Below are 13,775 nucleotides of genomic sequence, written 5' to 3'. Positions count from 1 at the left end.
TGACTACAAAGCTATTGTATGACTTCCGACTTCTTAACACGTGTCATAAGGACTGCTGTTATGTTGCGTTAATGGTGCTTTTTTTGTCATTGTTGGAGCTCGACAGTCACCATATGCTTTCATACAATAGAGCACTCTGGACATTCTGTCTCAGATCTGCTTTTGTTCCCCAGAAGAAAGAAAGTCGTACAGGTTTGGAACGACATGAGGGTGAGTAAATGATGACAGAACATTCATTTTTGAATGAACTACCCCTTTAACAGAACAAAGCTGGAGAAGCTGGATCAGAGCTGGATGTCTCAGGCTGAAGTCTTTGGTCTCCATATCTGCACTGAGCCAATCAGACAGAAGAACTCTTATCTGCTCCTCCAGTGAGCACACACTTCAATTTCACATCACACACACAAGATTTTTGTCGATCTGACTCTATCAATACGTCTTTGTGTGTGTTGGAGAGAAAAGGTGTGGAAGAGGTTCCTATTGTAGCCCTGACAGAATCTCATTAATTTACTGTCCTATATACGAGACTGTGTGTGTGTGTGTGTGTGTGTGTGTGTGTGTGTGTGTGTGTGTGTGTGTGTGTGTGTGTGTGTGTGTGTGTGTGTGTGTGTGTGTGTGTGTGTGTGTGTGTGTGTGTGTGTGTGTGTGTGTGTGTGTGTGTGTGTGTGTGTGTGTGTGTGCTTTTGTTTATATTACATTGTGGGGACCAAATGTCCCCATGATGTAATATAAACCTGAGTTCACCTACATCGTGGGGACCAGCCAGCGGTCCCCACAATGTAAATGGGTTTATAAATCATATAGAATGAGTTTTTGTGAAAAAGTAAAAGTTTGCACAGTTTCCTGTGAGGGTTAGGTTTAGGGGTAGGGGCAGGGTAGGGGGATAGAATGTACAGTTTGTTCAGTGTAAAATGCATTGAAGTCTATGGAAAGTCCCCACAATTCACAAAAACAAACATGTGTGTGTGTGTGTGTGTGTGTGTGTGTGTGTGTGTGTGTGTGTGTGTGTGTGTGTGTGTGTGTGTGTGTGTGTGTGTGTGTGTGTGTGTGTGTGTGTGTGTGTGTGTGCTTTTGTTTATATTACATTGTGGGGACCAAATGTCCCCATGATGTAATATAAACCTGAGTTCACCTACATTGTGGGGACCAGCCAGCGGTCCCCACAATGTAAATGGGTTTATAAATCATATAGAATGAGTTTTTGTGAAAAAGTAAAAGTTTGCACAGTTTCCTGTGAGGGTTAGGTTTAGGGGTAGGGGCAGGGTAGGGGGATAGAATGTACAGTTTGTTCAGTGTAAAATGCATTGAAGTCTATGGAAAGTCCCCACAATTCACAAAAACAAACGTGTGTGTGTGTGTGTGTGTGTGTGTGTGTGTGTGTACCTACTTATGTCACTTTTGGGTACATTCACCAGGATACACACCAGTAAACTGGGGACCACCAAAAAAACTTGGGACATTTTGTATGTCCTCATTTGTTTGACCATATAGTGGCATTCAGCATGCTCTAAAATGGTTTCCTGGCTTAAAATCTCATTTGTCCCAAAAATTCACTTTTATGTGATTTGTGTACTTAAAGTGTGTATGCCCCCCCACTAAAGTGTGTATAACACAGCGCCCTCTAGGAGAACTGCACTTCCGGAAAGATACACACTTTTGGGATTCTGACCAATCAGAGCGCAGGAAGATACTACGAGCGCGGGACTGGTGATCTGACCAATCAGAGACCAACACGTCACCAATAAAGATGGCGGAGGCAAAAACTATCATGAATATGAATGAATTGACATATAATCCACATTTAATTTGAGAAATATTCACAATAATTTGTGTTTAAATAAAAATAGACTCATTTGCAGGAGCTCTCATGCTTTATATTGGCATGTATTATTAACTTTTAATCCTCGGAGTTTTGCTCTCGCATCAATGTGTGTGTAAAGATCGCGCTGCCCCGCCCCCGCCTAACGGAGACTATATCCGCGTACTGTAACTACAGTTTATTAATGTACGAACGAGTTTGACGCGGGGATGACAGACATTACGTCATGTGAATATGAAACATACATATTTCCTCCCAAAAGCGGAGGGACAACTGTTTTAATCCGTCAAGTATGATGATTTATACATATGAGTTTATTTAATAAAATACACAAGCAACAAAAAGATTTGAAAACCTTCAAAATCGCTTGCTTTTATGAGTGATTTTATTTGCTTTAAGTGTTTTCTCCTACTTTGCGTTCTGCTGTTCCTCCATTAGTATCAGAGACAAGAGACAAGTACAGTACACAAATAGTAACATAAAAAATAAATAATAAAGATATGTGAAAAAAATATATTATAATATTATATAGATAGGAGCAGTTACAGCAAACATTCTCTTTATATTTTATATATAATATAATAATTTATATTTATATATGATATTTATAATAATTAATATTATATATAATATAATAATTTTATATTTTATATTATATTATATATAACAGTTTCTCTCACTTTGGTGCATTTCTCCAATCACAACTAAAATTCTTACTTGTTCAACATCCACATTATAGTCTCTTGTTCACATCATAAATGAAGATATGTGAAAAAAATATATTATAATATTATATAGATAGGAGCAGTTAACAGTTAACTAAAATTCTTACTTGTTCAACATCCACATTATAGTCTCTTGTTCACATAATAAATAAAGATATGTGAAAAAAATATAATATTATATAGATAGGAGCAGTTACAGCAAACATTCTCTTTATATTTTATATATAATATAATAATTTATATTTATATTTGATATTTATAATAATTAATATTATATATAATATCATAATTTTATATTTTATATTATATTATATATAACAGTTTCTCTCACTTTGGTGCATTTCTCCAATCACAACTAAAATTCTTACTTGTTCAACATCCACATTATAGTCTCTTGTTCACATCATAAATGCAGTTTCTCATTCTCCTGAACAAATTGCAAATGCTTTGGTACATTCATGCATTTGATGTACAAGTGTCAGATGTTTCCTACATTATCACTTGCTTATGTCATGTTCATCAAAATATACTAGGTGTCGAATAGTTTTTATTTTCATAAGCCATTAAATGCAAAATGGTTGAACTAGTCATAAACTGTCAAGCATATTTTCTATACATTTCTTTTAGACTTTTTTTGTCCTGAATTATTAAATTTCAGGGATGAATTTTGAATTTCAATAATGAAGGGGAATGTAATTCAAGCAATGTTCAACAGTTCTCTAAAATATCTCAGATGCCATCTCATTTGGGAGGCACAGACAGAGCACAACACAATGTTACACACTCTGAACATGAATGAACAACAAGGACACAAACAGAGTCAACAGACAGAAGAAGGAGTAAGGATGTGTGGTGGAAGGGTACGGAGGAGAACAGAGGAAGAGGAAGAAGAGGCCAAGACTGAGATGTTTCTGATGGAAATAAGAGCCACTGTTGTAGATCATGCTCTCAGTCATGACCTTAAGGCCGAGACGGGTCAAAAGAGCCGAATGATGGGAGATGTGTTTGTAGACAGAACAGGTGTGAAATCAGATAATGTTCACTATGTACTGTTCACTACATAAACTGTAGACTGATGTAATGCTATGTTACTGCAGTCTACTTGCATTTTACATTATACAGTAAATATTACGGTGGCTGAGAGAGATCACCGCGCACAACTGAAGAAAACACATGCAAACAGAAAAAATGAACAAAACATCTTGATCAGTTTGACAACACACTTGCTGCAAATATTCACCCAAATACAGAAACTTGCTGCAGACAACACACATACAATGATGATGAAAACTTTCAGGTAATCGACAACACCACTGACAAGTGTTCATTGAACAAGCATGTTCCAGCCAGGTTCGTCACTTGTTTGGGGTACCCTTGAAACATTTCTTTGTTATCAGTTCTCCTCTGTCCAACAGTGAACAGAGCATAATTCAGGCAGCTATCATAAGTCCGATTGGGATGATCGCAACAGTCAAAGTATTTATTCCAGTTCCATCCAGTTGAGGATCATATTCATCACGCTGGAATGGATGGTTTGGTGAGGATCTGTGCCACTGGCTGTCATTATATCACATGACATTGTAGCTACTGTAATTTTTTGACAGACCACCAGAAAGTATATCTGAATCCTGTCTCATCCAGTCTAGAGAGACGTGTTCATACTGTTGAAATGTACGCCATACAGATAAAGTGCAGTCTTGTGTATTTTCAATCACTGACATCAAAATCGTATCCATATTACTTCTGAAAATACTGTCAGAGTGTCTTTGTGAACAATGATACAAGGACTTGTCATTTTGATGACACTGATATAAGGATTATGAGCTGGTTACAAGCTATTGCATGTAATCCATTGTGTGCTGTTATTTGTATGAACTGTTTTAAGAAATGCACATACTGGTTTACATCTTAAGGATGCATATGAATGAGAATATATAATAGGAGAGCAGTTACAGCAAACATTGTTTTATATTTAGAGAGAGAGCAGTTACAGTGTTTAGTATAAAAAGTGTTTAAAAGAATCATGACTCAAGCTGGGACGTTTACATGTTTGTTTACAGATTTATTTTGTTCATACTTTGATTTTAAAAGGCACTGGATGTGAAACCCCTGCTCCCCTAACACTAACCCTAACCCTAACCCTAGCCCTAGCTGAGAGCTGCAGACAGTCTGACACTGAGTGACTCGCCGCCCTTCCCCCACCGGCTTCTGATCGCGCGCGCGCCTCCCGCCCATCCCCCACAGCAGCAGCGCAGCAGCTTGAGTGCAGAGTGAGATGAGCTCTGAGGAGAGATCACGAGTGCTGCTCAAATGATGGAATAATCTGTCGTGGATATGCGTTTTTAAAGCACTTTTACAAGATCTAGCAGCTTTTCCTTCCTTTATATTTAATATAAAATACCATAAATTAAAAAAAAAAAATTGAAAGAAAATGCTGTTAATAAAGTGCACGTTAAAGTTTATTTTAGAGCCTCGAAATAATCCACAAATCTCCCTGATTTTAACTCAAACATTTGATTAAACAGAATTAGTAAAAATTAAGATATGTGTTCCAAAGAGATCGTTTAAAAGTGATCATGTGCTCTGTCCATTAGAAAGACGTACGCCTCCGTTTTTATTTTATTTTTTATTTTTTTATTTAAGTTTGAAGAACCAGTACTGTGAATAAATCAAACAAAGATCTAGGTGTTTGCCAAAATATTTATTAGGTCAAATAAATGTAGTCACAATTTCAACGTGAAATCCAAATACGTAACTACGTCATGCACGCACGTCAGCTGTGGATGTGTTTTCCCGGGAAATGCAATCACATGGCATTGCTTGACGCGAAAAAGACGACAACCCCCATCAATGGACGCTGGAGAGGTGAGATCAAGTGTTGTCCCGAAAATGCATGATAACTAAAATACACTGAAATATGAAAGTTAGTAAGATGTATGTTTACTTTAGTGGTTAAATTATTTTCTGTTAATGTTTTATTTCTCGATTGTATTTGAGTTTGATTCTCATTTGATTTTTTTTTGCAATAAGGAAAAAAACAGTTTATTGCTTATTTGTAGGCATTGATCAGCAAATATAATTTTGTTATATTTCATATAATATCTCTTTAGATTCTACAATTTAATCAGTGGTAGCCTGTTTTCTCATTTTTTGTAAAATGTCAACAGTATGTATTGTAATTTGAAATAATTAATTTTCATTTTTTATTATTTGATGTCATTTTTAATTTTATGTAATACATTATTTACACTTTTTTTTTTTTTAGTGGAACACAAAAGTATCCATGTTTTTTTATTTATCTTCACAGAGCTTTTTTGCACAATGACAGTACATAGACACTTTATTGTATTTTTTATTCTGGGTGTCAAGCTCCAAAGCAGACAAAATAGTCCATATGAATCTATCAGGTTACTGACTGAAAATCTGTAGCTTTTAAATTAATATGAATATGGATTGACATCAATCATCTGGTCACAATGGTTTTTGGCATCAATGATATTGCTGTTTTTAATCTAAATGCCTGTTTCAGACTGGTCACATGTGCTGTCATTGCATAGGGCTCTGTATTACATTTAAAAATAAACTTTAGTGTTCCACAGAAAAACACAACACAGGTTTGTACAATTTTAGTACAGGATTAGTACAATAATTATGTACATTTTTGGGTGAACAATTCCAGTAAGATCAAAAAGATTTTTAAAATGCTTATTTAATCCATTCACCTTATATTTCTTTTTATTTCTTTTTTTCCAGAAATAATGCTGAAAAGCAAAAGGCGTAAAACACCTCTGCAGGATGCAGAGGATCACATGACCCGTAGAGCTGATAAGCCTGGGCTTCAAGAGCAGTTCATCAGCAAATATAAAGGCAAGTATTTATGACTAACCAGATACACGAATGGTTTGGTCTTGATGTCATTAATGCAGAATAACCTGCTTTACAAATAAAGTCTTGTAGTTTAAAGGGTTAGTTCACTCAAAATTGAAGTTTCTGTCATTAATTACTCACCCTCATGTTGTTCCACACCTGTAAGACCTTCATTCATCTTCAGAACACAAATTAAGATATTTTTGATAAAATCTGATGGCTCGGTTAGACCTCTAAAGCTACTAAAGACATATTTAAAACAGTCATGTGACTACAGTGGTTCAACCTTAATGTTATGAAGTGATGAGAATATTTTTTTGTGCACAGAAAAACAAAATAACCACTTTATTCAATAATATCTAGTGATGGGTGATTTTGGGCACACAAAAAGTATTGAACTGCTGTAGTCACATGATCTGTTTTAAATATGTCTTTAGTAGCTTTCTGAACACTGAAAAAGGAAATGATTTTGCTCTCAATGCAGGCCTCACTGAGCCATTGAATTTGATCAAAAATATCTTAATTTGTGTTCTGAAGATGAATGAAGGTCTTACGGGTGTGAAACGACATGAGGGAGAGTAATTAATGACAGAATTTCATTTTTGGGTGAACTGAACTTTTAGGTGGTTATTGGTTTGTATGTAAACCAGGACAATGGATCATTTTTATAATAGGGTTAGTTCAAATAATGTCATTTATTACTCACCCTCATGCCGTTCCATACCCGTTAGACCTTCAATAAGGTGATTATTTTTTGCAGCTATCAGTATATCGTTGTGCATGATCATGTACATGATCAATGTTTTTTTTAATTTTTTTTTTTTATTATTGGGTTTTGGTTAAATTCCTGAAGTAAGGGCTGCTTTTTCACTTTTTTTTTTCTAAGACACAATATACATCAGTAATACCCTCTTGTGATTTAAAAAAAAAAAAAAAAAAGCTTTTACTTTAAAGGCAGTTGCTAACAAGTGTCTAAATGGGAGACAGAGGTTTGTCTGGGACATTAAAAATCGTCACCTGAACAGATAAAGTCATCTACTCACTAGTCACTTTCACAGCCTCGTTGTGTTTAGAGGTAGATTTAGGGATGTACACTGTACACAACCATTCAAACATACATTATAAGAATGCAAAACATTATACTTATTACACAGGGAGATGGATTTTTAAAGTTTTATAGTTCCTGGAGGCACATTTATCAACAACAACAAAAAAACTCTTTATCTAAAGCCAAAAACCATCCATAAACATCCATACACCACAAAGACAAACTATCCAGAAGCGATGCATGTTAAACACAGAATTTTCTTTTAAAAATAATATAACAAAAACATGTTCTAGATGATTTCTTGAAGCTTAATCATGAGGACGATGAAGTTTTGCAACTGTGGTGTATTAATAGGCAAACTTAAGCTTAGTTTCTGCAGCAATACAAAAGCCAGTTAAAACAACATATAGGGTTTTAGTTGAGGGAACCAGGGGTGTGTGAACTACCGGATCACCTGCAAAAATACGTCATCGCTGCAGCACTCTATTCTAAACTATATAAAGCCAAGATAATATTGCTTATGTATGAAAGAGTATAAAAATTTTAACTATATAATTTTAAGACTTTAAAGTATAATGTAATGTATAAAAAGCACAGCATACTTAGAAATTTGCCTGGCTATTGACTATTTTCATTCAGTAATTTCCCTTTTACATATAATGTACATCATATGGCAGAGAACTTTAAGTAATGATCAAAATGATAGTTGACTTTTAATAAACTGCTGAATCTAATGCATTTCTCCTCTTCAGGGCGTGGAGTTTTCACCACTAGAGCTTTTTTCAGAGGTGATTTTGCTCTTGAATACAGAGGTGAACTTCTGAGTTCAGAAGAGAGTCTTGACCGAGCTGAACACTACACTGAGGCCGAGAACGCGTTCCTGTTTGAGTTTCAGTGGTGTGGCAGAAATTGGTGGTGAGTACAGACCTGTTGGATTGATGTAGTAGAGGCACTATATTGTATCGCAAACCTGCAAGATTTAATTCTAGCGGGTTTGCTGTCTCGTGTTTTTTAATTGACTTGTTTTAAATGACCATCACATGCAACTTGAAAAAAGAAATGCCTCTATCGTGGTCAGTAGACGAGGTGGCAGCACAACTGTAATGATCAGACTATAATCCCAATCACTTTGAAGCGGTACTAACTGCAGTGGAAGAACAAACCGAGCCGAGTTGAGTCGTACCGCACAGTGAGAAAGTGCCATAAAAGAGCAATGGCACCAGGGTTCGTTTTAATCTAAACAAACATACCAAGTGTGAACACACCCTTAATACTTAAAATCAACCATGAACTGACTTGAAGGGTGCTGAGTGCAGTTTCTTTGAGTCATCAATATTCGTTTTTAACCGTATTCCCAAAAGAGAACAAAATGGTGAATGTTAGATGCATTTGTCTGCTGAGAGGATGTTGCCATACACTGTCCGATAGATCCGTGGTTCTCAGACCCTCCTCTCTGCAGATTCTGTTTGTCTCCTTAACCTGACACACTCGGTTGAGTTCATAGAGCTGTGTCCTGATGATCAGCTGATGGTCTGAATCGGGTAGATTAAAAACGAGACATACAACTTATGCAGAGCGGTGGGTTTCCACTTAAAAATAACTCTACATGTCTAGCATATATAAGATTACAAGTATTGAGTAATAATTTTATGTCTTTATAGCATAGATGCATCTAAAGAAGACGGTTCCTTGGGAAGACTTGTAAATGACGAACACAGAAATCCTACTTGCAAAATGAGAACCCTTGAAGTGAGCAGGAAACCTCACCTGTGTCTCTTTGCTGTGCGAGACATTCTACCAGGGGAAGAAATCACTTTCAATCACGGAGACTCAGACTGGCCATGGCGAGTCAAGGTACTATCAAGAAAATGATAGAAAGATTGATCAGTAATTCAGGATAATCTTTTACTATCTGATTAGTTACCATGTGATTGTGGTCTCATATTTCTCAAGCCTTTGAATCAAGCATCAACTGAATCCTCTGATAAAAAGCCATCCATCAGTTTGGGTCCGCAGAGATCGGTAAGTCCACTTTAAAACATCTGTATCGTTATTCTATATTATTGACTCTTTTGTGAGTAGTGTGTCTGGGTGTTAACAGAAGGAAAGGAGTGATAGATAAAGTTACTGTAGGACAGCTAGAGTAATTACTAGTTTTTCTGTTCTATACAAACATTTCTGATTTTTATATTCACTGGTTCCTTTTCTGGCATCCAGCCTCATTGTGCTGCTCCTGTTTCTTCACCTGGATTGGACGAGGTGAACAGCAGTGGTCCACATAAGCAGTCAGGCAAAGCAAGAACATCAAGAAAAACGGTAACTATCTCATAATGCAGCAACTATTAGATGATTTCTGGGAAAAACTGTTGATATTTGAAATCGACACCCAAACAACCACACCCCTCCCTTCATTGCTCCGCCCCCAAAATACTGAACACCCTATTCAACACAGGCAACTACTAACAGCTGGTGCACAGGTGTTCAACTAGAAAAGATCTTTATCGCTGGCAGACCGTAGGATGCATTAGAAGGTTTGTTTTTAGTTGATTGTAGGTGCGTGTCCACTTCATCCAGCACACTTTGTGTAAACGCTCCAAATGGTACAAAATAATATTCTGTCAGAATTGTAAAAAGTTAAATTGGTTCCTTCCCGGTCTGGAAGGAACCACTGCGGAGAAGCACAGTATCTGTGTGACTCGTCATAGACATAAACAGAGAGAAGTAGCTCCAGCTACAGTGTTCTTTAGACACATGCAGTTCTGTTTATTAACCGCTCAAGCACCAAAAGTTATGGAATGTAAATGTAGCGCCTTACTACCCACCTCTGCTAGTTACCTAGTTATTGTCACAATTTTATTTTCAATATTGTTAATGTACATTTTATGTTTGTTTAAAAGGTTAGTTCAAATAATGTCATTAATTACTCACCCTCATGCCGTTCCACACCTGTAAGACCTTCATTCATCTTCAGAACACAAATTAAGATCTTTTTAATTAAATCTGATGGCTCAGTGAGGCCTCTATTCAAAGCAATGACATTTCCTCTCTCAAGAACCATAAAGGTACTAAAAACAAATTTAAATCAGTTCATGTGAGTACAGTGATTCAACCCTAATATTATAAAGTGACGAGAATATTTTTGTGCACCAAAAAAACAAAATAACGACTTTTCAACAATATAGTGATGGGCCGATTTCAAAACACTGCTTTGGAGCTTTATGAATGGGTTGTTTGCACATGACGTCACAGCAGCAGCGCGAATGAGTCTGGAGGGCAGGGAGTGATGTTTCTATATAGGAATCCTATCAAAAACTCAAAAGGTTTTGCATTGTTTATAGTTGCTCAAATCGTTAAAATCGAGAACCCAGAAGGTGTTTATATCGTTTACATAACTTATACCGTTTTTTATAACTTTTCATTTTTTAACGTTAAAAGTTGTCGCCTTTTTATAGCGTTTTGCATCTGCTGATACTGAAATTAATATGGATACTTACCTTTTGTTTTTGACTCGGTTAAATATTAACATTCTACATGGTATCGTTTGCAGGGAGGAGAAGATATTTTATCCTATTTAATTATAATTGGGTGTTTTCCCTTCAGTTTTGTAGAATTGTTTACAATGTTGATCTGGTTACCACGAGAATAGTGTCACGCGCTGCTGCTTTCAGCCGTCGTATGGTAGAAAATGTCCAAATAAAATAAATATTTAACAAGCTGACAGAAGATGATGCATTTCTTTGTTGGAAGCGTGTAAATGTAACTAGTTTTAATGTTATTTTTGTAAATATTCACTTTCCCCATAAGGAGAATCGGAGGGTCACGATCAGGGATGGACACCGACACGCTGTATTTTTGTATTTATTTCAACAAATGACCAAAATCAAACCCATAGAAGCTTGTGAACAGTTTTGAAGTGGCTGTGTGCAAGTTACAATCATTCACAAGCGAGTGATCATACTCGCAAACATAATGTTAATTAATTATTGCACAAAAACCAAATACAAAACTCAAAAGTATGTTTGTTTTTTTTGTTTTTTTTTAAGTGAAAGGCAGTGGGTTTATTTAGTGACATTATTACATTTGCTAAAAGTCGTCTTTCCTCACCTTCTCAACCAAGGTGAAAATTGTATTACCGTCCATTTTTTTTTCCCCGAACGATACTGTGAGTTCCTATTACAATTCTCGATTCAGCATAAATGACCAACAATGGCGACATTTTTCACAATCAAAAATTAAAATACTGCACTTGACTTCACTAGCAGAAAGGCAGCGCGATATAAACAAACCAGACTAGAACTGAACGCGGCGTGACGGCAGCTTCACATTCTCTATATCTGCCTCCTCGATGGCAATCAAGTCTTTCAATTCAGTGGAAAAGTCTCTCCTCTTCATAACACAAGGATCGCCAACATATGTTGTGATTTTCTGTTTAAACCTTTCTAAACCAGCACAGAAAGGACTTTTCTCCATCTTTTCCATTCTAATTTTCACTGCTTGCCCTCCACCGGAATTTTGCGCTTCACCAGAACCACGTGATTGCAAACAACCTATTGAATCAGTGACTCGGAGCGCCAAAGTCATATGATTTCAACAGTTTAGCCGTTTGATAGGAGAGCCGAGTCACTGATTTGATTTGTGAAGCTCCGAAGCAGTGTTTTGAAATCGGCCCATCACTATATTGTCGAAGTCGTTATTTTGTTTGTTTGGCGCACAAAAAGTATTCTCGTTGCTTTATAATATTAAAGTAGAACTACTGAACTCACATGAACTGATATAAATATGTTTTTTAGTACATTAATGGATCTTGAAAGAGGAAATGTTATTGCTTTGAATAGAGGCCTCACTGAGCCATCGGATTTAATCTAAAATATCTTAATTTGTGTTCTGAAGATGAACAAAGGTCTTACAGGTGTGGAACGACATGAGGGTGAGTAATTATTGACAATATTTTCATTTTTGGGTGAACTAACCCTTTATGCTAAATACTTCTTTATATATCCACAGAAGCGGTTTCAATCAAGACATCATGAAGATTGCTATGAATGTTTTAACAGGGCAGAAATTGAAAATGAATGCAATACGATTGCTAAACAGCTATCACAAAAAGATTGTTTGGTGAGTAATATGTCAACATCATCACAATACTCTGTGATCAACACCTCAGTCCATTAACAGCTAATTATTTTAATATTAATTAATAGTTTCCTTAGTTCTTTTGCTTGTAGACCTTGTTTTTATTCAAATTATATTTTCAAACTGTTACAGTCATCCTTAGTCACGTCCACAACTGATGCATCCTCTTCATCACCACCCTGTGCTGTGTCCACCTCTGTGATGACCTCATCACCGTCACCGTATTACCGGTTACCAGAGGGGACACTGCAGTTGGCAAAAATGAGTAAAGTCCTAATGGCCATGGAGAAAGGAACACTGTCTGACTTCAAAGGAAAGAAACTTGACAACATTGAAATTGACCCAAATGGTATGAGTATACTTGAATGGTCTGTGTGTGTCTGTGCTGTATATATTTGCAAAAACTGTACATTATCATATGTTACAGATGCTAAGTATAATCAATAAACTGTTGATTTTTTTTATCAATTGTTTAGAGCAACTTGAGGCTCAAGGTGATTCCATGTCAAGTGATGAGGAGGATTACAGTGACGTATCTCAGACAACAGCACCAGCAGAGACTGATCCACCTGTTCAATCTGATCAATCTGTTTCACAAGAGGATCAAGGTAAGAAAAATCTCTAAACTACACACACAATAATCATCAAATAACCATAAATTAGCTCCAAGCAGCAATAGCCATCCAAAGGCTTTTCAAAATTCAGAAAAATCTACACATTAGGACATATGTATGATTTGGTCATACTCACTGATTTAGTTGTTATGAGAATTACATTTTTAATTATTCCATAGGTTCTTCAAATGCTCCAAAAAAGAAATGGGAGGACAATGAGGTAAAAGCAGTAGAGAGACACATGATGGAGTTCATCAAGACATGCAAATTTCCTGGTAAGCAAGACTGTGAAAGATGCATTCACGCAGAGCCAGAAGGTTTGAAGCAGCGAACATGGACTGGTGTGAAAAATTATGTGCGGAACAGGATCACGACTCTTAAAAGAAAGGGTGGTTTGTGAGGAGGCACAAACACAAAAACACTTCAGTGCCTTTTATAACTTCTTTACTGTAAAAAAAAAAAAAAAAAAAAAAAATTTTTATTATTATTTATATATATATATATATATATATATATATATATATATATATATATATATATATATAAAAATATAATAATACTGTAAAAAT

The 13,775-nt window shown here is 36.0% G+C and overlaps 2 protein-coding genes across 2 annotated transcripts in view; one reads left to right on the top strand and one right to left on the bottom strand.

Moving 5' to 3' along the window:
* The window catches only part of spock1 (SPARC (osteonectin), cwcv and kazal like domains proteoglycan 1), a 255,168-nt gene that overhangs the window by 151,770 nt on the left and 89,623 nt on the right, over window positions 1-13,775 (bottom strand). The window lies entirely within an intron of this gene.
* LOC137022822 (uncharacterized) lies at window positions 6,149-13,606 on the top strand. Its single transcript, XM_067389293.1, has 9 exons — window positions 6,149-6,411; window positions 8,212-8,374; window positions 9,121-9,313; window positions 9,413-9,481; window positions 9,677-9,775; window positions 12,464-12,574; window positions 12,725-12,941; window positions 13,069-13,200; window positions 13,386-13,606. Exons 1-9 carry the CDS (start codon window positions 6,303-6,305, stop codon window positions 13,604-13,606), a joined length of 1,314 nt encoding a protein of 437 aa, XP_067245394.1. The 5' UTR covers window positions 6,149-6,302.

Source organism: Chanodichthys erythropterus, chromosome 1 (genome assembly GCF_024489055.1).
Source record: "Chanodichthys erythropterus isolate Z2021 chromosome 1, ASM2448905v1, whole genome shotgun sequence".
Classification (NCBI taxonomy): Eukaryota; Metazoa; Chordata; class Actinopteri; order Cypriniformes; family Xenocyprididae; genus Chanodichthys; species Chanodichthys erythropterus.
This window is presented reverse-complemented; position numbering and strand designations above follow the sequence as displayed.